Here is a 23210-nt window from a genome sequence, read left to right on the forward strand (position 1 = left end):
TATTCTCCAGTGCTTCCAACCTCTCCACACACCTTTTGTGCTGTGCCTCGTGCGTCTCTGCCTTCACCACCAGGCCCTGTATTTCTTCATCGTTTTCAGCAGCCTTTGCCTTCATGACCCGAAGCTCCAACTCCTGGGTCCTCTGCTCCTCCTTTAGCCCTTCAATCGCCTGTAATATCGGGGCCAACAGCTCCTTCTTCAACTCCTTCTTCAGCTCTTCCACACAGCACCGCAGGAACTCTTGTTGCTCTGGGCCCCATAACAAATGGCCGCCTTCCGACGCCATCTTGCTTCGAGCTTCCCTTCCTTGCCGCTGCTCCAGAGGATCTTCTGCAATCCGGCCGCTATCCTCTCCTTTTTCCATGTGTATCCGGGGGGATTCCCTTCTAGTTTATCGCACAGTGTTTTTGGCCGTTTAAATTGCCGCTGGGGCTCCTAATAAGAGCCCAAAAGTCCGTTCCAACGGGAGGTGCCGAAACGTGCGACTCAGCTGGTCATCGCCGCACCCGGAAGTCGTTTAAAAGCTTTCTTGTCAATATATGAAATCTGCAGTCAGCTACCCCAGGGTTGTATAGTGCACTGTAATGCAACAAAAAAGTGACTTGACAGATAAACTCTCTAAAAGGATGAACTCTTATTCGCCTGCGTTTATGCAAAGTGTTGAGTAATTGGTGGAGCCCTCACTACAATGTGCTCGGTATTTCTTTTCTGCCCTGGTGTAATACAGATGAAATTGGAAGATGTCAAATCATAGCTCATGTTGCCCCTTGATTCGCAACGAGCTATCCAACAATCTCTTGCATTCATAGAATCATAGAATTTACAGCGCAGAAGGAAGCCATTCAGCCCATCGTGTCTGCACCAGCTCTTGGACAGAGCACCCTACTTAAGCCCACACCTCCCTATCCCCCGTAAACCAGTAACCCCACCTTAGCTAAGGGCAATTTAGCATGGCTAATCCATCTAACCTGCACATCTTTGGACTGTGGGAGGAAACCGGAGCACCCGGAGGAAACCCATTCACAAAACACCTCTGAAGTAGTCAAACATCTCAAGGCGCTTTAACTGTAGAAAGCTACTAGCTCAGAAATACTGAGTCTGGCGACTGTTGGAAGTATGTGCAGTCCAAGGCCTGTAAACCACGACTTTGACCTTATTTCATCAGGCAATTCTCAGAAGCCGAAACTTTCAGGTGCGCACTGGACTGTGGAAAGGGGCCGCTTGGGTCTTTATAACCATGGGTGTTTTTCTTGGTGTGTTTTTCTGTTTTGTTTGTCTGAGCTATGTTTGCACAGCAGGGCCACAAGGAAAACAAAAGTAACTATCAGCAAACATGCAGCCTGTCTGCTCCGGAGGTTCCCATGTGTATTTCTGATGTGAAGCTTCTCCCTTCCACCAGCGTCCCTCCCCCCATTTCTCTTCCCCCACCACTCTTCCCCCACCACCACTTTCACCAAGATTACTCCATTTTTTGACCGCTGAAACATCAAGAAGACCTAATGAGTGACCGTTCATAAAGAGCATTGCTCTGGATGTGGATTGATTGATTTGGAAGGCAGTGGATAGATTACTGATATTGTAACCCTTAAAATAAAATGTTGACTTCTTGGCAGATTGATTCAGACTCTGTGTTCGCATTGAGACATGGCAATTGCTAAATTGCCCCTTAGTGCCCAAACGATGTGCCGGTCAGGTGGATTGACCATGATCAATGGGCAGGGTTATGGGAATAGAGGGTCAGGAGAGCCTAGGTAAGATCCTTTATCAGAGGGTTGGTGCAGACTCGATCGGCCAAGTGCCCACCTCCTGCTCTGTAGAGATTCGATGGAGACTTAAAACATTTTCACTTGGAATGAAGTAACACTGTAACTTGGAATGAAGTAACACTGTGAGAGTTTTTGAACTATAAGAGGAAATTTAAGTTCATTTAAAGACTCGTGGCACATATTCATATGGAATAAATATCTGAACCCAGCTGTCCAAGTTCTATGTGGTGTGAACCAGAAAAAGGGTCTCTGGAAAATGAATTGTTGAACACGTCTAACTCAGAAGCTGGAGTGCAACTGAACTGGCTCTTATTCCGGAATATTTCAGTTCTAGTTTCACTTCTCCTTGTGGAAGGAACATCCTGTTTTTACAATTAAATTCCACAGAATTTCAAACAAGAGATGTCTGGACTTTAGTACTAAAAAAAAAACTGCTTCATGTTTACAACACCTTAAAAGGCAAAAAAAAAACGTTCTTGGAGTAAAAACAGTGTTAAATTAAAAGTGCATTTTTGGCCATTGATTTTTAAGCAGGCTTCATGCGTTGAGATTTAATGAAATTATAAAACCCATTTCAATTACTGTCGCCAGTCAATCTCGCCAAGATTAATGAGCTTCTGTATTAGTTTTTAAGAAATTAAAGCTTTCTGCATTTATTTGTTTGTAAACATTTAAAACTCTGCCGCCCTTGTCCAAATTTTCGTGAGACCCCATTCACCCATCAAGCAACATTTTGATTTTAAAACTCCTATCCTTATTTTAAATCCATCTGTGCTTTCACCCTTCCTTACCTATTGGGGCGGTACAATGGCACAGTGGTTAGCATTGCTGCCTCATAACGCATGGGACCGAGGTTCGATTCCGGCTGTGGGTGACTGTGGAGTTTACACTTTCTCCCCGTGTCTGCGTGGGTTTCTAATCATAGAATAGAATCTAATCATAGAATCCCTACAGTGCAGAAGGAGGCCATTTGACCCATCAAGCCTGCACCGACCCTTCGAATGAGTACTCTGGCCATTTATGAGTGTCCAACCCACCCTATCCCCGCAATCCCATAACCTAACCTGCACATCCCTGGGCATTAAAAGGCAATTTTTAGCATGGCCAACCCACTTAAACTGCACATCTTTGGACTGTGGGAGGAAATTGGAGCACCCGGAGGAAACCCACACAGACATGGGGAGAAAGTGCAAACTCCACACAATCTCTATGACTCTATACCAGTGCCCAAGGCTGGAATTGAACCCGGGTCCCTGGTGCTGTGAGGCAGCAGTGCTAACCACTGCAGCACCATTCTGCCCCTATGGTTACCTCCAGTAGTCCAAAGATGTATGGGTTAGGTGGATTGGCCATGCTAGAATTGTCCCTTCGAGTCCAAAGATGTGTGGGTTAGTGGGGTTACGAAGATAGGGCTGGGGTGTAGGCCTAGGTAGGATGCTCTTTAAGAGGGTTGGTGCAGACGCGATGGGCCAAATTGCCTCTTTCTGCACTGTAGGAATTCTAGGTTTGCTCTATGATCTCTGTAACCTCCTCCAGCCATCCAACTCTGAGATCTCTGTGTTCCTCAACTGTGGCCTCTTGACTATCACTGTTAAGTGCTTCGCCATGATCACTCTGCCTTTAGATGCCAAGGCCCTAAGCTCTGGAAATCCCTCCCAACAACTCTATCCTTTTTATCTTTTCTGCTTTATAGCACTTCTTATAACTTACCTCTTTAACTAAGTGTTCGGGCAGCACGGTGGCGCGGTGGTTAGCATTGCTGCCTCACGGCGCCGTGGTCCCAGATTCGATCCTGGCTCTGGGTCACTGTCCGTGTGGAGTTTGCACATTCTCCCCGTGTTTGCGTGGGTTTCGCCCCCACAACCTAAAAATGTGCAGGGTAGGTGGATTGGCTACGCTAAATTGCCCCTTAAGTGGAAATAATGAATTGGGTACTGTAAATTTACTAAAAGAAAACTTGTGACTCAAAGTCAAATTTCTAGCACGCCTATGAAGTATCTCAGGATGTTTCTATTACATAAAAGGTGCAATATAAATATAATTGTTGTAGTAGTTCATGGGATACCAGATGTTGCTTTTAAGGTAACATCAATACAGTATCAATTTGTGATGCTGAAGAAAGTGAAAAAGATTTGTGAGGATATAGAATTCATTTCATGGATTAGCTGTTGAGACAGTGCATCATAATTGAGGATAAGATTAGATCATAGAATTTACAGCACAGAAGGAGGCCATTCGGCCCATCGAGTCTGCACCGACTCTTGGAAAGAGCACCCTATCCAAGGTCAACACCTCCACCCTATCCCCATAACCCAGCAACTCCACCCAACACGAAGGGCAATTTTGGACACTAAGGGCAATTTATCATGGCCAATCCACCTAACCTGCACATCTTTGGACTGTGGGAGGAAACCGGAGCACCCGGAGGAAACCCACGCAGACACAGGGAGAACGTGCAGACTCCGCACAGACAGTGACCCAAGCCGGAATCGAACATGGGACCCTGGAGCTGTGAAGCAATTGTGCTATCCACAATGCTACCGTGCTGTCCTGATAAAGGCTGGGTAGTTGGATTTAGTTGGATAGTTGGATTTATTTTTATAAATTTACAGGATGTGGGCTTTGTTGGCCTGGCCAGCATTTATTGCCCATCCTAATTGCCCTTGAGAAAGTAGTGGTCAGCTGCCTTCTTGAACCGCTGCAATCCATGTGATGTATGTACACTCAGTGCTGTTAGGGAGGGAGTTCCAGATTTTTGAGCAACAACAGTGAAGTAACGCTGATATATTTCCAAGTCAGGATTGTGACTGACTTGGAGGGGAACCTCCATGTAGTGGGGCTCTCCATGTATTGGCTGTGGATGAAGGAAAATGGTCGATGGGATAGGGGAACAGGGAGGGTAAGTACCAACATGAATTGGTTGGGCAAATGGCCTGTTTCTGTCAGAATTCTTAAAATATTTTTTTCTGGGAAAAGTGCAGGTCCCAAGAAAATGCATTGTCAAATGGCAGTCTTTCAATAACTTAAATACTTTATCACCAAGGATATTCATAATCTCATTCTGGAACCTTTAACCTACCTTCTCCTCACCCAACCTTCATCAGGCACCCTTCTCCTGGTATCTCAGCATGTGGTTGCTAACCTTGAGATGTCGATAAATGTGGAATGGAGGGAATTAGAAGAAACGCCTGTGCAGTGTTTGCAATGAATCTGTATGAAGAATCGGTTAAGGATTTTGTTGTACATGGTGCACAGGCAGATTATTCACCTCCTGAATGATGGGCTTTTCAATAGGTTTGTGTCTGTGTGACCCTTAAGTATAATGATTCCGAATTAACATGTATCCTGATGGTAGTACACATTTCCACTCATAATAGTATAGCTTATTCTATAAAGAAGGGCAATACTTTACGACATACCATGCACTTCATAGTCAACTTGTATTCCTAAATTGACCTAGTTCAAAAATGCATATGAGTATGTACTTGAGTGGGTGTTTGTGTGTATGTTATTCTCTTCTCCAGCAGGATGATTTATTCTACTCTGATTCAGTGGATTCTGAGATGATAAATCCATTGCACGATCTGCAGATTCTGCCACGTGCGGGACAGGTGACATTTGATGGGTCAGGAATATGGGTTGTTCGAAATTTGCGCTCTGACGAAGAGTCATCCAGACTCGATACCTGTTCTGGCTTCACAGATGCTGTCTGAGATTTTCCAGTATTTTCTGTTTTTGTGACCTCTCCTCAAAGCATCCCTGACGTGGTCAAGCTGTCCTCCTGGGAGTCTCCTGGCACAACAGAGTTCTGAATACAGCACTAGCTTTGGTCGTTTGGTAACAGGCACATGGGTGACATAGGGGCTGGTTTAGCACAGGGCTAAAGAGCTGGCTTTTAAAGCAGACCAAGGCAGGCCAGCAGCACGGTTCAATTCCTGTACCAGCCTCACCGAACAGGCGACGGAATGTGGCGACTAGGGGCTTTTCACAGTAACTTCATTTGAAGCCTACCTGTGACAATAAGCAATTTTCATTTCATTTCATATCCCGCCCCAGTGGAACTGGTTTTGAGTGATTAGCGCCTCAATGCTGGGACAGTTGCCTTTGCAGAGAATGCTGCTGTGGACCGCCTTTCTTGCCATCAGATTTGAAAGATCTTGTGAAGGTCTTTTCACGATCACGATACTTCTCCAATGTTTTGAGGTTCCTGTTGTGGGTTATCTACAAGTTTCCAAAGTATATAGGAGTGGGGGATCACTACCACTCCATATACGTGGCCTCAGTCTCAGGTTTTGAGATGCTGGTCTTCAACTACCCTTTTCCTCAGTTGGCTGAAGGCTGAACTGGCACATTAGAGGCAATCATGAATGCCATAGTCTATATCTGCCTTCATCGAGAGGAGGCACCCAAAATGCAGAAAATTGTTCACTTTTTCCAGGATCTTGTTTGTGGGAGCTGGTTGGAAGAGGCTGTAAATTTTCTGGGTGTTTAGTGAAAGGCTTATTTTCTCATGCATTTGACTAACTTCAAATGCTTACGGAGGGAGTATCCTCAAATTTGGCTGCCTGAGATATTTGTCTCCACTCTCCACCTACTTCATGATGACATGCAAGCTTTTATCATCACCGCCACAAACCCCTTCTCAATGGAGACAGGAATTGACCAATGTTTTGTCATTGCATCAGCTCGCTTCTCCATTTCTCTCGTTGAGATGCTGCACCCCACCTCCAGCAAGTTACCCACAGGTGTGGGCTTAATCTACAGAACAGACAGGACACTGTTCAACGTATGCCAGCTTCACTCCAAAACCACTCCAATCTCCTCTAATCTCAGTCATTGAGCTTCACCATACAGAAGACACATCGGTGCTCACTCAGAACCTGAACTCCAGCTCATTCTTCTCCGAAGAATGTGGGTATATATATGTAATGAATGCACACACATACATCCTGTTCATATATGCCTTCAATTCCTTTATCTGTATCTGTCATCTAATTTAGTTCTAAATGTTTCAAATCAAGGAGCCTGGAAGTGGATTTCCTGGTTCTTTCTTCAAAGACCTTCTCTTGCACTCTTGTTCGGAATTTCTTGCATTTAATTTTGGATTTACGGCCTCTTGTTTTACAGAAGAAGGGGATACTGCCAATGTCACAGAAAAGGAGTGGCGAGGGGTTTATAGGCAGGACAAAAATAGATAAAGGAAGTTGGCAGTGCTCAAAGAAGTCAGCCATTCTGAATGGGATGCCCCAGGTTGCTGAAGAAAGGAAAGTGGAAAACGGGCAAGTTCAGGCCATAATGTGCCAATCCTCCTTAAACATGGGAATCGAGCCAAAAGACTGATTGTAAATGTTACATGGTTGTTCACAACAAAACAGAGAAGGATAAATCTGGAAGCCACACCCTGTTAGTCTATCATCAGTGGTAGATGGACTATATCATCACTTCTAAAACCCTGGGCTAATAAATGACTGAGCACAGATTTGTTAACGATAAATCTTGGCTGACAAACTTAGCTGCAATTTCTGTCACAAAGGGTTGATGTTGATGAGAGTATTATGGTTGTTCAGCCCATCAGGTTTGCTCCACCAATCAACGAGATTGTGACTTACCTGATATAATAATTCTCAACTGGCGGCACAATGGCACAGTGGTTAGCACTGCTGTCCTCGGTGCCAGAGACCCAGGTTCAATTCCGGTCTCGGGTGACTGTCACTGTGGAGTTTGCACTTTTTTCCCGTGTCTGCGTGGGATTCCTCCGGGTGCTTCGGTTTCCTCCCACAGTCCAAAGATGTGCCGGTTAGGTTGATTTGCTATGCTAAAATTGCCCCTCGGTGGGATTACGAGGATAGGGTGGGGGATTGGGCCTGTGTGCGATGCCCTTTCAGAGGGTTTGTGTAGACCTGATGGACCGAAAACCTCCTTCTGCACTGTAGGGATTCTATGAACTCCACTTTCCCACCTTATCCCCTTGATCTTTGATTCCCTTACTGATTAAAAATAATAATAATTGCTTATTGCCACAAGTAGGCTTCAATAAAGTTACTGTGAAAAGCCCAGAGTCACCACATTCCGGCGCCTGTTCGGGGAGGCCGGTACGGGAATTGAACCCGCGCTCCTGGCATTGTTCTGCATTACAAGCCAGCTGTTTAGCCCACTGTGCTAAACCAAACATCTGTCTTTCTCGGCCTTGAACAGGGCTGGTTTAACTCAGTGGGCTGGACAGCTGGCTTGTGAAGCAGAACAAGGCCAGCAGTGCGGGTTCAATTCCTGTACCAGCTGAGAATTCTGAATTCTCCCTCTGTGTACCCGAACAGGCGCCAGTATGTGGCGACTAGGGGCTTTTCACAGTAACGTCATTGCAGTATTAATGTAAGTCTACCTGTGACAATAAAGGTTATTTATTTATTTTTAGCTCTCTGCGGTAAAGAATTCTACAGAATAACTACCCTCTGAGAGATGAAATTCCTCCTCATCTCTGTCTTAAATGGGCGACCCCTAACTCTATGATTTGTCCTCTGGTCCTAGACTCTTCCAGAGGTTAGAAAACAACATCTCTGCATCCACCTTTATGCATGTGGACTTTCGTCAAGGTTTGTGGTAAACACTGTGGAATAGATCTGTTGACTAAATTGATGTCTAAGTGATTAATGGAGCAGTGAAAGCATGGATACAAGATTGACTAAGGGACAGAGAGTAATGGTAAGGAGTAGTTATTTTAGGCTGAATGGCTGGTGCCCCCAAAGGAATCGATAATCAAACAATTGCCCGTGTTAATACGTACTAATGACCTGTGCATTGGTATGAAGAGCATAATTTCAAAGTTTACAGACAGCACAAAAAATGTAAAAATGTGAGGACAAAGAACATAGAACATACAGAGGAGGAGAAGGCCATTCTGTCCATCTAGTCTGCACCGACCCACTTCAGCCCTCACTTTCACCTTATCTCCGTAAACCAACAATCCCTCCTAACCTTTCTGGTCTCTAAGGGCAATTTATCATGGCCAATCCACCTAACCTGCACGTCTTTGGATTGTGGGAGGAAATCGGAGCACCCGGAGGAAACCCACGCAGACATGGGAGAACGTGCAGACAGAGAGTGACCCAGCAGGGAGTCGAACCTGGGACCCTGGCGCTGTGAACCCACAGTGCTATCCACTTGTGCTACCGGGCTGTCCATCCACTTGTGCTGCCGTGCTAGAATGGTGGAAATGGCCATTCCCATGGCAGATATAATTTAATACAGAAAACTGTCAAATGGTGCCTTCTGGAAGTACAAATGTAGATGGGCAGCAAAAGCTTTTGGTGTACCATTTTAAAGAAGGTGTTCTATCAGAGGGATTTGGAGGTTTACCTGAAACACATGATCTGCAAGTGGCAGGATAAATGAACAAGGCTGTTACAAAGGCATTTGGAAACCTCGGCTTTTCTAACTTCGACCCTGGAGTATTGCGACCAGTTATGGGAACCATATTACGGGAAGGATCTCGCGGCCTTGGGCAAAAGTGTGGCACAGATTTATAAGAATGTGGGGAAATTAGAGGAGCTGGGATTGTTTTCCTTGGAGTAGAAAGGATTTTGGAGAGAGTTACTGGAGATGTTCAAAGATTTTGTTTGAGTAAACCCAGAGAAGCTGTTTCCATTGGCAGGATGGTCAGTGATCCGAGAACAATGTAACAGCAGTTTATATTTATACAGCACCTTTAAACTAATACAATGTCCACAGGCACTTAACTTCTAAAACAAGGTATTACACCAAGCAACATCAGGAAATATTTGGTCAGATGATCAAAAGCCTGGCCAAACAGGTAAATTTCAAGGAAGGTCTGAAGGGGGAAAGTGAGATAAAGGTCCAGAGATGTTTGGGGGGCGGGGGGGGGGGGCGGCGGTATCCCAGAGTGTGGGCCCGAGGTACCTAGAGGCATCAATAGTGGATCAATTAAAATCAGGAGTGCTGATTACGAGGAGTGCAGATACGTCCGAGGGTTTGGGCTGGAAGAGATGGAAGAGATGAGGCCTTCGAGATATTTGAAAACCAGGATGGGAATTTTAAAATCAAGCATGTGAAAATTATTTGGCAAATGAACCTAGAGCTAAGATGAGAATTGTTTTTATGCGGGGAGTTGTTTTGAAGTGGAATGCACTGCCACAAATGAAGCAGATTCACAAATAACTTTCAAAGAGGCAATTGAATAAGTACTTAAAAAGGAAAGACTTGCAGGAGTAAAGGGAATGGGACTGATTGCTAGCTCTTGAGAGTCAGCGTTGCCACAATGGGCCAACTCGCCTTGCTCTGTGTTCTCTGACACTAAGAGACAGTAATGCTCATAACACATTCCATGGTTACTGTTGGCACCACACAGAATGTTGACACATACTGTTCACTTCTGTAGGGAGAAGGCAATAATGCCCATGCATGTTTAGCTGCCCACTGTTCGTACAGGGCACTAATGTCCACAGACGGTTAGCTGGTCACCGCTACAGGGCAGTAACGCCCACACACATTCTTTGATCAGTGTTGATAAGCGTACAGAATCCCCGCACTCGCTGTTCTCTGGTCAGAGGACAGTAATGCCCATAGACATTCTCTAATCAGTGTTGGTACAGTACAGAATGTCCATGCAGACTGTTCTCTGGTCAGTATTGGCAAAGTACATAGTGTCCAGATGCACTACAATTGTTGTTCAAATTATGCATTTGTAGTTCAAATCGCATAAAATGTATTAACTGAGCAATTCATAGATTCCCTACAGTGCAGAAGGAAGCCATTCAGCCCATAGAGTCTGCACCGACCCTGCGAAAGAGCACTCTACCTAGGCTACCACCCATCCTTTCCCTGTAACCCTGCGCATTGATCGTGGCCACTTTACCTGACCTGGACAACTTTGGACTGTGTGAGGAAACTGGAGCACCCGGGGGAAATCCACACAGGCACGGGAGAATGTGTATCATAGAATTAGAATCATAGCGTTTACAGTGCAGAAGGAGGCCATTTGGCTCATTGAGTCTGCACCGGCCCTTGGAAAGTGCACCGCAATTAAGCCCACACCTCCATCCTATCCCCATAACCCAGTAACCCCACCTACCCTTTTTTTTGGATACCAAGGGTAATTTAGCATGGCCAATCCACCTAACATGTACATCTTTGGACTGTGGGAGGAAACCGGAGCACCCGGAGGAAACGTACACAGACACAGGGAGAACATGCAGACTCCGCACAAACAGTGGCCCAAACCAGGAATCGAACCTGGGGTCCTGGAGCTGTGAAGCAACTGTGCTAACCACTGTGCTACCGTGCTGCCGTATAGATTCCTCACATTCACCCAAGGCAAGAATCGAACCCCGGTCCCTGGCATTGTGAGGTACTTAATACAAGCATTGCTTAAAAAAATTATGTTTGAGTGAGAGTGCTTAATTTTACTTGGCATTAGTAGATTATTCAAATGCAGCAATAAAAGTGAGACTGCGTGCTATATTCTAGAGTAAAAGTCAGCATCATACTTTTAAAGTGGGCATTTAAATATTACAGGCAGCATGCCTATAATATCAGTTAGCTAAATGTCACTAGAGATCATCTTCACTGAATGAAGTACCCAGATAATCTGAGGTTAACTCTTAATTGTGTCAACTCGCTGTCTGAATTGGAGTTATGACCTGAAATGTATGGACTGCCTAAAAGGGTGGTAGAAGTAGATTCAATAGTATATTGAGAAAAGGAATTGGTAGGTACTTGTAAAGAAGAAAATTCAGGGCTATGGGGAATGAGCAGGAGAATCCAACTGTTTGGATTTCTCTTTCGAAGAGCAAGTAGGATGGGCTGAATGTCCTCCTTTTGTGCTGTGCCATGTTGTGAATGTGCAAACTCTCTTCTACCACTGAAATAATAATCATTACAGATTACTCCAGCAAACGTAAATTAACTGAGTTCTTCATTTCTGGTCTCACAGAGCTCTCATCACCATCAAAATCTTTACTTCCAACGCACTGAACGCAAGTTTGAAAATTTAAAAGAAATGGGGAACTTGGCCCTTTTTCTCTCGTAGGGGTGATCCAGCACATCCACCTTTGCAGAGCTTGTCAATCTGATAGCGTTGATGAGCCATCAGCGAGGTTACTTCATCAGAACCACGTGTTGGGACATCTTTTGGTTTCTACGCTCGTACTGTTATGAATCGTGGACTTTTCAGAATGGCTCCTTTAACTAAAGGTGCAACAGGATGTTTTGAAAAGGGGAATGGTGGCCATACTGAACACTTCTGCTCAGGGGCAGACCCAGATGATCTGGTTGCCATGGGGAAGGAACTCAAAACAAAACGTATTGAAATGTCAGGTGGCAGTTTTCCCACATGGGCCAGCTGCTTCTTGAAATACTGAATTGGAGACAGTGTGGTTACAGAGGGAGTCCCATGATTATGACCCACGACAGTGAAGGAATGGCGATGTATTTCCAAATCAGGTTGGGAGGGAAGCCTGCAGGTGATGGGACTCCCATGTATCTGTTGCCCTTGTGCTTCTTTTTTTTAAAATATATTTTATTCAAAATTTTTGGCCAACCATGACAGTACATTGTGTATCCTTTACACAGTAATATAACAATATAAATAACAATGGCCAGTTTTAAACAAGAAATAAATAATATATAAACAACCTCAAACTTAAAAAACAAAACTAAATGGCAACTGCCTTGTCCCAAATAAATACTCTCCAAAAATACAATTCAGCAGTCCAATATACAATTACCTATAACAACAACCTATACATATTATACATATACACTAACATCCCTGAGAGTCCTTCTGGTTCCTCCTCCCCCCCGCCCCCCCTGGGCTGCTGCTGCTGCCGTCGTCTTTTCCATTCCCTCTATCTTTCTGTGAGGTATTCGACGAACGGTTGCCACCGCCTGGTGAACCCTTGAGCCGATCCCCTTAGGACGAACTTAATCCGTTCCAACTTTATAAACCCTGCCATGTCATTTATCCAGGTCTCCACACCCGGGGGCTTGGCTTCCTTCCACATCAACAGTATCCTACGCTGGGCTACTAGGGACGCAAAGGCCAAAACATCAGCCTCTTTCGCCTCCTGCACTCCCGGCTCCTCTGCAACCCCGAATATAGCCAACCCCCAGCTTGGTTCGACCTGGACCCCCACCACCTTCGAAAGCACCTTTGTCACCCCCACCCAAAACCCCTGTAGTGCCGGACATGACCAGAACATGTGAGTGTGATTCGCTGGGCTTCTCGAGCATCTCGCACACCTATCCTCTACTCCAAAAAATTTACTGAGCCGTGCTCCAGTCATATGCGCCCTGTGTAACACCTTAAATTGTATCAGGCTTAGCCTGGCACACGAGGACGATGAGTTTACCCTACTTAGGGCATCAGCCCACAGCCCCTCCTCAATCTCCTCCCCCAGCTCCTCTTCCCATTTCCCTTTCAGCTCATCTACCATAATCTCCCCCTCGTCCCTCGTTTCCCTATATATGTCTGATACCTTACCGTCCCCCACCCATGTCTTTGAGATCACTCTGTCCTGCACCTCCTGCGTCGGGAGCTGCGGGAATTCCCTCACCTGTTGCCTCGCAAAAGCCCTCAGTTGCATATACCGGAATGCATTCCCTTGGGGCAACCCATATTTTTCGGTCGGCGCTCCCAGACTTGCAAACGTCCCATCTACAAACAGATCTCTCAATTGTGTTACTCCTGCTCTTTGCCATGTTCCAAATCCCCCATCCATTCTCCCCGGAGCAAACCTATGGTTATTTCTTATCGGGGACCACACCGAGGCTCCCGTCTTACCCCTATGCCGTCTCCACTGCCCCCAGATTTTCAGAGTAGCCACCACCACCGGGCTTGTGGTGTATTTCTTCGGTGAGAACAGCAACGGCGCCGTCACCATAGCTTGTAGGCTAGTCCCCCTGCAGGACGCCCTCTCCAATCTCTTCCACGCCGCTGCCTCCTCTTCTCCCATCCACTTACATACCACTGAGATATTGGCGGCCCAGTAGTACTCACTTAGGCTCGGTAGTGCCAGCCCCCCCCTATCCCTACTACGCTGCAAAAATCCCCTCCTCACTCTCGGGGTCTTCCCAGCCCACACAAAACTCATGATATTCTTCTCAATCCTTTTGAAAAAAAACCTTCGTGATCACCACCGGGAGGCACTGAAACACAAAAAGGAATCTCGGGAGGACCACCATTTTAACCGCCTGCACCCTCCCTGCCAGTGACAGGGATACCATGTCCCATCTCTTGAAGTCCTCCTCCATCTGTTCCACCAACCGCGTTAAATTTAACCTATGCAATGTACCCCAATTCTTGGCTATCTGGATCCCCAAGTAGCGAAAGTCCCTTGTTACCCTCCTCAGCGGTAAGTCCTCTATTTCTCTGCTCTGCCCCCCTGGATGCACCACAAACAACTCACTTTTCCCCATGTTCAGTTTATATCCTGAAAATTCTCCAAACTCCCCAAGTATCCGCATTATCTCTGGCATCCCCTCCGCCGGGTCCGCCACATACAACAACAAATCGTCCGCACACAGAGATACCGGTGTTCTTCTCCTCCCCTGAGTATTCCCCTCCACTTCCTGGAACCCCTCAATGCTATTGCCAGGGGCTCAATCGCCAGTGCAAACAATAATGGGGACAGAGGACATCCCTGCCTCGTCCCTCTATGGAGCCGAAAATATGCAGACCCCCGTCCATTCGTGACCACGCTCGCCATCGGGGCCCTATACAGCAGCTGTACCCATCTAATATACTCATCTCCAAAGCCAAATCTCCTCAACACCTCCCACAAATAATCCCACTCCACTCTATCAAATGCTTTCTCGGCAACCATCGCCACCACTACCTCCGCTTCCCCCTCTGGTGGGGGCATCTTCATTACCCCTAGCAGCCTCCGTATATTCGTATTCAGCTGTCTCCCCTTCACAAACCCAGTTTGGTCCTCATGGACCACCCCCGGGACACAATCCTCTATCCTCATTGCCATTACCTTGGCCAGAATCTTAGCGTCTACATTCAGGAGCGAAATAGGCCTATAGGACCCGCATTGCAGCGGGTCTTTTTCTTTCTTTAGGAGAAGCGATATCGTTGCCTCTGACATCGTCGGGGGCAGCTGTCCCCTTTCCCTCGCCTCATTAAAGGTTCTCATCAGTAGCGGGGCGAGCAAGTCCACATATTTCCTGAAAAATTCAACTGGGAATCCATCCGGTCCCGGAGCCTTCCCCACCTGCATGCTCCTAATTCCTTTCACTACTTCCTCCATTTCGATCTGTGCTCCCAGTCCCACCATCTCCTGCTCCTCCACCTTAGGAAATTCCAGCTGGTCCAGAAAACACATCATTCTCTCCTTCCCATCCGGGGGCTGAGCTTCATATAACCTTTCATAGAATGCCTTGAACACTCCACTCACTCTCTCCGCTCCCCGCTCCATCTCTCCCTCCTCATCCCTCACTCCCCCTATTTCCCTCGCTGCTCCCCTTTTCCTCAATTGGTGGGCCAGCAACCTGCTCGCCTTCTCCCCATACTCATATTGTACACCCTGTGCCTTCCTCCACTGTGCCTCTGCAGTACCCGTAGTCAGCAAATCAAATTCTACGTGTAGCCTTTGCCTTTCCCTGTACAGTTCCTCCTCCGGTGCCTCCGCATATAGCCTGTCCATCCTCAGAAGTTCTTGCAGCAACCGCTCCCGTTCCCTACTCTCCTGCTTTCCTTTATGTGCCCTGATTGATATCAGCTCCCCTCTAACCACTGCCTCCAGCGCCTCCCAGACCACTCCCACCTGGACCTCCCCATTATCATTGAGTTCCAAGTACTTTTCAATGCACCCCCTCACCCTTAGACACACACCCTCATCCGACATTAGTCCTATGTCCATTCTCCAGGGTGGACGCCGTTCTTTTTCCTCCCCTATCTCCAAGTCCACCCAATGTGGAGCGTGATCCGAAATAGCTATAGCCGTATACTCCGTCCCCCTCACCTTCGGGATCAACGCCCTTCCCAAAACAAAGAAGTCTATTCGCGAATAAACTTTGTGGACATAGGAAAAAACGAAAACTCCTTACTCCTAGGTCTACTAAATCTCCATGGGTCCACTCATCCCATCTGCTCCATAAAGTCTTTAAGCACCTTGGCTGCTGCCGGCCTCCTTCCAGTCCTGGACCTCGATCTGTCCAGCCCTGGTTCCAGCACCGTGTTAAAATCTCCACCCATTACCAACTTCCCCACCTCTAGGTCCGGGATACGTCCTAACATGCGCCTCATAAAGTTGGCATCATCACAGTTCGGGGCATATACGTTCACTAAGACCACCGCCTCCCCCTGTAATTTGCCACTCACCATCACGTATCTGCCCCCACTATCCGCCACTATGGTCTTTGCCTCAAACATTACCCGCTTCCCCACTAATATAGCCACCCCCCTGTTTTTCGCATCTAGCCCCGAATGAAACACCTGCCCCACCCATCCTTTGCGTAGTCTAACCTGGTCTATCAGTTTCAAATCCGTCTCCTGTAACATAGCCACATCTGCCTTAAGTTTCTTTAGGTGTGCGAGTACCCATGCCCTCTTAATCGGCCCATTCAGCCCTCTCACATTCCACGTGATCAGCCGGGTTGGGGGGCTCTTTACACCCCCCCCCCCTTGTCGATTAGCCATCCCCTTTTACCCAGCTCCTCACCCGGTTCCCACGCAGCTGTGTCCCCCCCAGGCGGTGCCCCCCCCCCGTCCACCCCACCCCACCCCATACCAGCTCCCCTTTCTCCCCAGCAGCAGCAGCCCAGTAAATCCCCCCCTCCCACCCCCCCCGCTAGATCCCCCACTAGCGTAGTTACACCCCCCATGTTGCTCCCAGAAGTCAGCAAACTCTGGCCGACCTCGGCTTCCCCCCGTGACCTCGGCTCGCACCGTGCGACGCCCCCTCCTTCCTGCTTCCCTATTCCCGCCATAATTATCATAGCGCGGGAACAAAGCCCGCGCTTCCCTTTTGGCCCAGCCCCCAATGGCCAACGCCCCCAACTCCTCCACCTCCCTTCCTCCCTCCCCCACAACCTGTGGAAGAGAGAAAAGTTACCGGGTCGCAGGATTAACAACATAAAAATCATCTCTCCCCCCCCCCTTTTTTCCCCCCTCTTCGCCCCCCATATTCGCCCCACCACTTTGTCTCAAATGTTCTTTTTTAATAACCCACTCATTGCAATTTCTCTTCAACAATAAATGTCCATGCCTCATCCGCCGTTTCAAAGTAGTGGTGCTTCCCTTGATATGTGACCCACAGTCTTGCCGGCTGCAGCATTCCAAATTTGATCTTTTTATGAAGCACCGCCTTGGCCCGATTAAAGCTCGCCCTCCTTCTCGCCACCTCCGCACTCCAGTCTTGATATACGCGGATCACCGCGTTCTCCCATCTACTGCTCCGAGTTTTCTTTGCCCATCTTAGGACCATCTCTCTGTCCTTAAAACGGAGGAATCTCACCACTGTGGCTCGAGGAATTTCTCCAGCCCTCGGTCTTCGCGCCATAACTCGATAGGCTACCTCCACCTCCAGCGGACCCGTCGGGGCCTCCGATCCCATCAACGAGTGCAGCATCGTGCTCACATATGCCCCGACGTCCGCCCCTTCTGCACCTTCAGGAAGACCAAGAATCCTTAAATTCTTCCTCCTCGCATTATTCTCCAGCACCTCCAGCCTTTCCACACATCGTTTATGGTGTGCCTCGTGCATCTCCGTCTTCACCACCAGGCCCTGTATATCGTCCTCGTTCTCGGCAGCCTTTGCCTTCACGACCCGAAGCTCCCGCTCCTGGGTCTTTTGCTCATCTTTTAGCCCTTCAATCGCCTGTAATATTGGGGCCAACAGCTCCTTCTTCATCTCCTTTTTAAGCTCTTCCACGCAGCGTTTCAAAAACTCGTGTTGTTCAGGGCCCCATATTAAACTGCCACCTTCCGACGCCATCTTGGTTTTTGCTTGCCTTCCTTGCCGCTGCTCTAAAGGATCCACCGCAATCCGGCCACTTTCCTCTCCTTTTTCCATCCGTATCCAGGGGGGATTCCCTTCTGGTTTACAGCACAGTACTTTTAGCCGTTAAAATTGCCGTTGGGGCTCTTATTAAGAGCCCAAAAGTCCGTTCCACCGGGAGCTGCCGAAACGTGCGACTTAGCTGGTCATCGCCGCACCCGGAAGTCGCCCTTGTGCTTCTTATTGTCATGTGATCCTTGATTTGGTCAGGTGAAGATTTGAGATGCCACTTTTTGGCCACATTGGTCGTGTCCAGTCTGTATTCTGTTGAGGGTTGTCACACACTCTGGGAGGATTGAAGTCTGGCTGCTGAGTTGTTGGGTCAGAGGCTGAGTTTAATTGGAAGGGTGTTTTCAACCCAAATTTTTCTCCAGGTTTCATCAGTGTTATGAAGTTGGAGATGTTCAATTCGTGTCCAAAGGGGCTTTCATAGAGCCATCTGACGAGTTCAGGGGGGATGATAAAGTCTCTCTTGAGGAAGTCCAAGTTGGTGCTGATATTTCTCTGCGTGCTGCTGTGTCTCATTGAACAGAGAGAGAGGTAGATGTTTGAGAGGACTGATAACCACTGAACTGGAGCTGATCTAAGAGTTCCAGAGATTATCCTTATTACTAAGTGAAGTTTTGTGTCAGTGCGTTTGGTGTGACAGCTTGAGACTGTTACGAGTGCACAGCACTCAGCTGAGAAGAGCATAGATGCGGCAGATATATGTAGGATGGTGGTTTTTGCACCCCAGCCTGTGTTGACGAGCTTGCAAATGATGCTAACTCAAGTCTTGGGCTTTACTGCCACATTGAAGAGGTGGTGATGGTAAGTTAGGGAATGGTTGAGAGTCACTTACAGAATAAGTGGCAGTCGGTTCATTCTACACTTTTTCCCCATAGGAGGTGACATTTAGGGTACTGTGCCCCTCGCGATTTTAAAAGTGGAATGCAGTCTCCATTTCGGAATATTCAGCCATTTTTGAGAGGTCAGAGTTTTGAATCACTTATATATCCTGGAAAGATTTTGCCTGAGTTCTCAGGGCAATATCGTCAGTGTAAATACATTTCCTTGGAAATGTAGTGGACATGTTACTTACATAGATGTTAAAAAGTATCAGTGCCAGGACATTGCCTTGTGAGGGCCTTTACTGAGTGTTCTGGAAAATGAAAAAATGAAATGAAAATCGCTTATTGTCACAAGTAGGCTTCAAATGAAGTTACTGTGAAAAGCCCTTAGTCGCCACATTCCGGCGCCTGTTCGGGGAGGCTGGTACTGGAATTGAACCATGCTGCTGGCCTGCCTTCAAAGCCAGCGATTTAGCCCTGTGCTAAGCCAGCCCCAAAGATAATAATAATAATCGCTTATTATCACAAGTAGGCTTCAATAAAGTTACTGTGAAAAGCCCCTTGGAGTGCTGACCTTGTCTTGTAGGTAGACCGTCATCCTTTGTTCAATGGAACAATTAAAATAGGAGCTACTCAAGAAGCCAGAGTACAGATAAGTCAATAGAAAAGGGTTGTGGGGCTGGAGGAGATTGCAGAATAGGGAGGGTCAAGGCCATGGAAGAAATTGAAAACAAAGATGAGAATTGTAAACTTGTTGTCAAACCGGGTGCTAATGTACGTCAGCGAAATTAGGAGTGATGAGTGAATGGGACTTGGTGTGATTTAGATTATGGACAGCAGGGTTTTGGATGAGCTCTGGTTTACAGAAATTGGTAGAAATATTTCACGAATAAACCAAGTTACATCTGTAAAACATTTGAATCGTTGAAACCTGATGGGGAACATTGTGGTAGATTTGTTATTCTGCACTGTGACTTAGTAGCCAAACCCAACTATGTAGCGAAGTCCAAGGTTTGGGTTCCACCCTGTTGAGTTAGCTGGGAAAATTAATATCCCTGCCCTTGTTTGCTATTTTTACTGAGAAGTCTACATGAAGAAATCCGGATTGGCACAGATAGTCTATGTAGTTAAGTCGGCAGCCAACCTTCATCATCAAAATTTCCACGTGAAGAATGATCATTTGAATGAGGTATCCGAGTTTTCCGGCAGTTAACATTGTGCCTACAAGAGTTAGATCTATCAGCTGGAGAAAGCTTGATAAAGTTGACGTTTAGGATCAAGCACAGATTGCAGGAGGGGGAGGTTGGGGAAATTGAGCACAATGTTAAGCATACCCAGAGGTAGATGCATCACATTTGCAGACCGTTTTTGGAAAAGGCAGTCAGCTGCAATGAAGATGTCGTTTTGGCACGATTTGTGATTACGTGTTCTATGTGAATTTGGAATGGCATAGTTATAGCAATGAGCCCTCGGGGAGCTGATTAATTATTTTTTACTCAAGCTTCTTCTGGGAGTCGGCAAGAGCATAACTTGACTCTTATTACGTCCAGCGAGTACCTGATTGCAAAACGTGTGCGTCTGTCAGACTACAATTATGATATTTGTAGTCCCCCAATGGTATAGTAAATCATAGGGTGATTAAGCAATGAGTTGCAGAAAATTATACTTTTAGCTTTAATTCTGTTGATGCTGATGATGGTTCTGTTTGTAATTTGAATGTTGATTCACCATGACAAAAATTCTGACTAATTACTGGTTACTAGTTATTCACTTGGTGATTAGCACAGCCCCAAAACCGGGAATAAAATTATGCCCAGTTAGGGTTGCTCGTTCCCCTGGGTTTGTCGTGCAGTGAAGTTATTAACCAACACAAACAAGCGTCTCAATGGGAAAACTTGTGTCATTTGTGCTGTCATTAATCCAGTCCTTTGGGTGCTAAGGAGACAGTCCTTAAAGAATTTTAATGGCTGCACTGCCATTAACTAGGCATTGATCAACACTTTGATTGAAAATACATTTAGAACATAAACTGATGACCTGGTTCTTTGGTGTAATAGCTTCACCCTGTGAGATTGCACCAGCTACTGATGGTGAAACTCTTGGCAAAGTTGTCCTTTGTTGATGAGAAAGGATTGAGACATGCGGCACCCTTGAACATGACAACATTAGTAATTTGAAGGATGAGCCAGCAGTTGTCTTCATGTTGAATGTATTAAAATGCCTTTGCTGTGTTTTCCTCTCCCAGCTCACTGCCTGAGTAGCCTGTTGCCTGCCTGGTATGAAAGGAATTTTAAAAAACTTGTATTTATATAGCACCTTTCATAACCTCGGGATGACCCAAAGGCTTTACAGCCAATTAAGTACTTTTGAAGTGTAGCCACTGTTGTAACCAGGGGATGGGATGGCGACCTGGCACCTTGCCAATGCCTCCCTATAACTAGCTGCTAAGTAGCCTAAAATGAATGACTCTCTGATACGTGCATGTAAATTTCTCTATATCCCTCTTTCTTCCTCAACACCCCACTTGATCTCTCCCTTTCTGTCTCACCTCTCCTTATCGCCTTTACCTCTTTTCCCTTGCTCCTCCGCTGTTTTCCACCTTATGTCGTTAAGACTATTAATATTCATTGCATCACTTTGAATTATATTTATCTGATTTGTTTTAGTAAATTGGGAAACCTGCACATGAGACCCGCTGTAAACTCTGTAACTCTTGATTTTTATCTCTTGTGACCCGCAATGGGTCAACAAATGGGTAACTGAGCCGTGGCGTTGAATCTTGTGGAAGCAACGGGGTCTCTGCCCTGCTGGCTGGGGAGCCAGCGCGAACCCCTCTTTGCAAGAAGGCCTGTTGCAAGGACTCCAGGGGCAGAAATCCCACCTGCCAAGAGCTGCCAGTCATTCAGAGGTTTACATTCAGCAGTGCTGCTGGAGAGGTGGTTGCTGCTGCTGGTACTGCATCCACCTCAGACCTCGGATCAAGGAGGAGCCAGGTGCAACTGAGTGATAGTGGGAGAGAAAGAAGAGGGTGTGGGGGGAGTTGGCGGGTGAGGGGGTTGGGCAGCTAGAACAGTGAGTAGCTCTTTTCAGTGGATCCCCTGCCTCACTGATGCTGGGTCCCTTGACTAGGCACCAAGTGCCTTTTGAATGAGGGGCCCACCCCTCTCCATGAGTCTGCAAGCAGAAATGCTAGTGTTTTGTTGATCCCCTTGCATAGTGAGCTGTCTGTCTACCACTGGGTAAATATCTGGGGCAGTGGTGATGAGGCTCTGAAGAGGGCATTAATTACCCACTTAAAGGCTTCAATTGGTGATGGGGTATGAAAGCAGTCCGTGGGCCTTCCCGCCACGGACTTAATCAGGGTGGGGAAGTGTCAGGGTCACCGCCTCCTGCCCAATTAAATACCCCCTGCCACCAGCCTCATTATATGGAAGGACACCAGATTCTGCTCACCGCCCCAGGTACAATTCATGTAGTTTGCAGAGGTGAGTGGTACAAGTGCCACAAGCAACTTCAACACATTTGTGGATTAGAAAGAGGGGGGAGATTTGGCCAAGACGCTTGTATTTGGTGTCAGTGAATCCTGCGTATGAGGTGGATTGGGCTTGTCAATGATGTCGCTGAGGATTGAAACCCCACCCGCTGACTCAGCGCAGGCATGAACGGTAACTTGGGTGGGCATCAGAGGACCCTGCCAGAAGAGAAAATTAGCAAGGAAAAATCTCATTATCTTAGCTGTGAGATGTATATTAAAATACCTTATTTGAAAAGAGTAAATGGATAGATTTACATGGTTTACATTTCCCCGCATTACACTCCATCTGCCACCTTTCCCAATCACCTAACTGGTCTATAAATCCTTGTGGATTCTTGGCTTTCTCCTCAAAGCTTACATTCCCATCTAACTTTATATCACAAACAAACCTGGACACATTACACTCGGTCCCCTCATCCAAATTATTTATTTAGTTTGTGACTAGCTGAGACCTGAACACTGATTCTATAGCACTGCACTAGTTACAACCTGCCAATCCCAAACCGGCCTGTTTATTGTCTGAATCCAATATTATTAACCAATCCTCAGTCCAAGCTAATACGTTACCTTTACTCCCACGAGGTCTAGTGCTGAAACCAGTTTTTAACCAAAGTTTTCTTTCTATTTGCAGGAATTCTTCGATCATGCGAAAGCACTGTGGGACGACGAAGGTATAAAGGCATGTTTTGAAAGGTCAAATGAGTACCAGCTCATCGACTGTGCTCAGTAGTAAGTGTCTTCCATCATTCAAAAATGAAATATGAAATAATAACGTCTTGCACTTCCTTTTAAAATATTCGGATTTGTTCAAAATGAAAAACCTGTAACCGCAATGGAATTGGAATGGAGTTGAGAATGAATTACATCTAAATCTTTTAAGAGATTTGAAATGTATGAAAGAACACCAATGCTTTTAAAGGTGTACGCTCTATGTGATTTATAACATGGTTCAGTTTTGAAAACAATTCTGTCATACAACAGAGAAGTGAAGCTGCTAATTTGCTGTTGTGTTGGAAGTCTCAATCAGTCAGTCTTTGGTTGTCCAACCCTCAAGTGAAGAGGG

At 46.5% G+C, this 23210-nt stretch overlaps 1 protein-coding gene across 4 annotated transcripts in view; it reads left to right on the forward strand.

The window, feature by feature from the left end:
• Window positions 1–23210, forward strand: part of gnal2 (guanine nucleotide binding protein (G protein), alpha activating activity polypeptide, olfactory type 2) — a 550721-nt gene that overhangs the window by 385213 nt on the left and 142298 nt on the right. For all 4 annotated transcript variants that reach the window (XM_072468384.1, XM_072468387.1, XM_072468385.1 and 1 more), the window contains exon 5: window positions 22779–22876. In XM_072468384.1, coding sequence (XP_072324485.1) covers window positions 22779–22876 — 98 coding nt within the window. The remainder of the gene's footprint in view (window positions 1–22778; window positions 22877–23210) is intronic.

Source organism: Scyliorhinus torazame, chromosome 11, assembly GCF_047496885.1.
Source record: "Scyliorhinus torazame isolate Kashiwa2021f chromosome 11, sScyTor2.1, whole genome shotgun sequence".
Classification (NCBI taxonomy): Eukaryota; Metazoa; Chordata; class Chondrichthyes; order Carcharhiniformes; family Scyliorhinidae; genus Scyliorhinus; species Scyliorhinus torazame.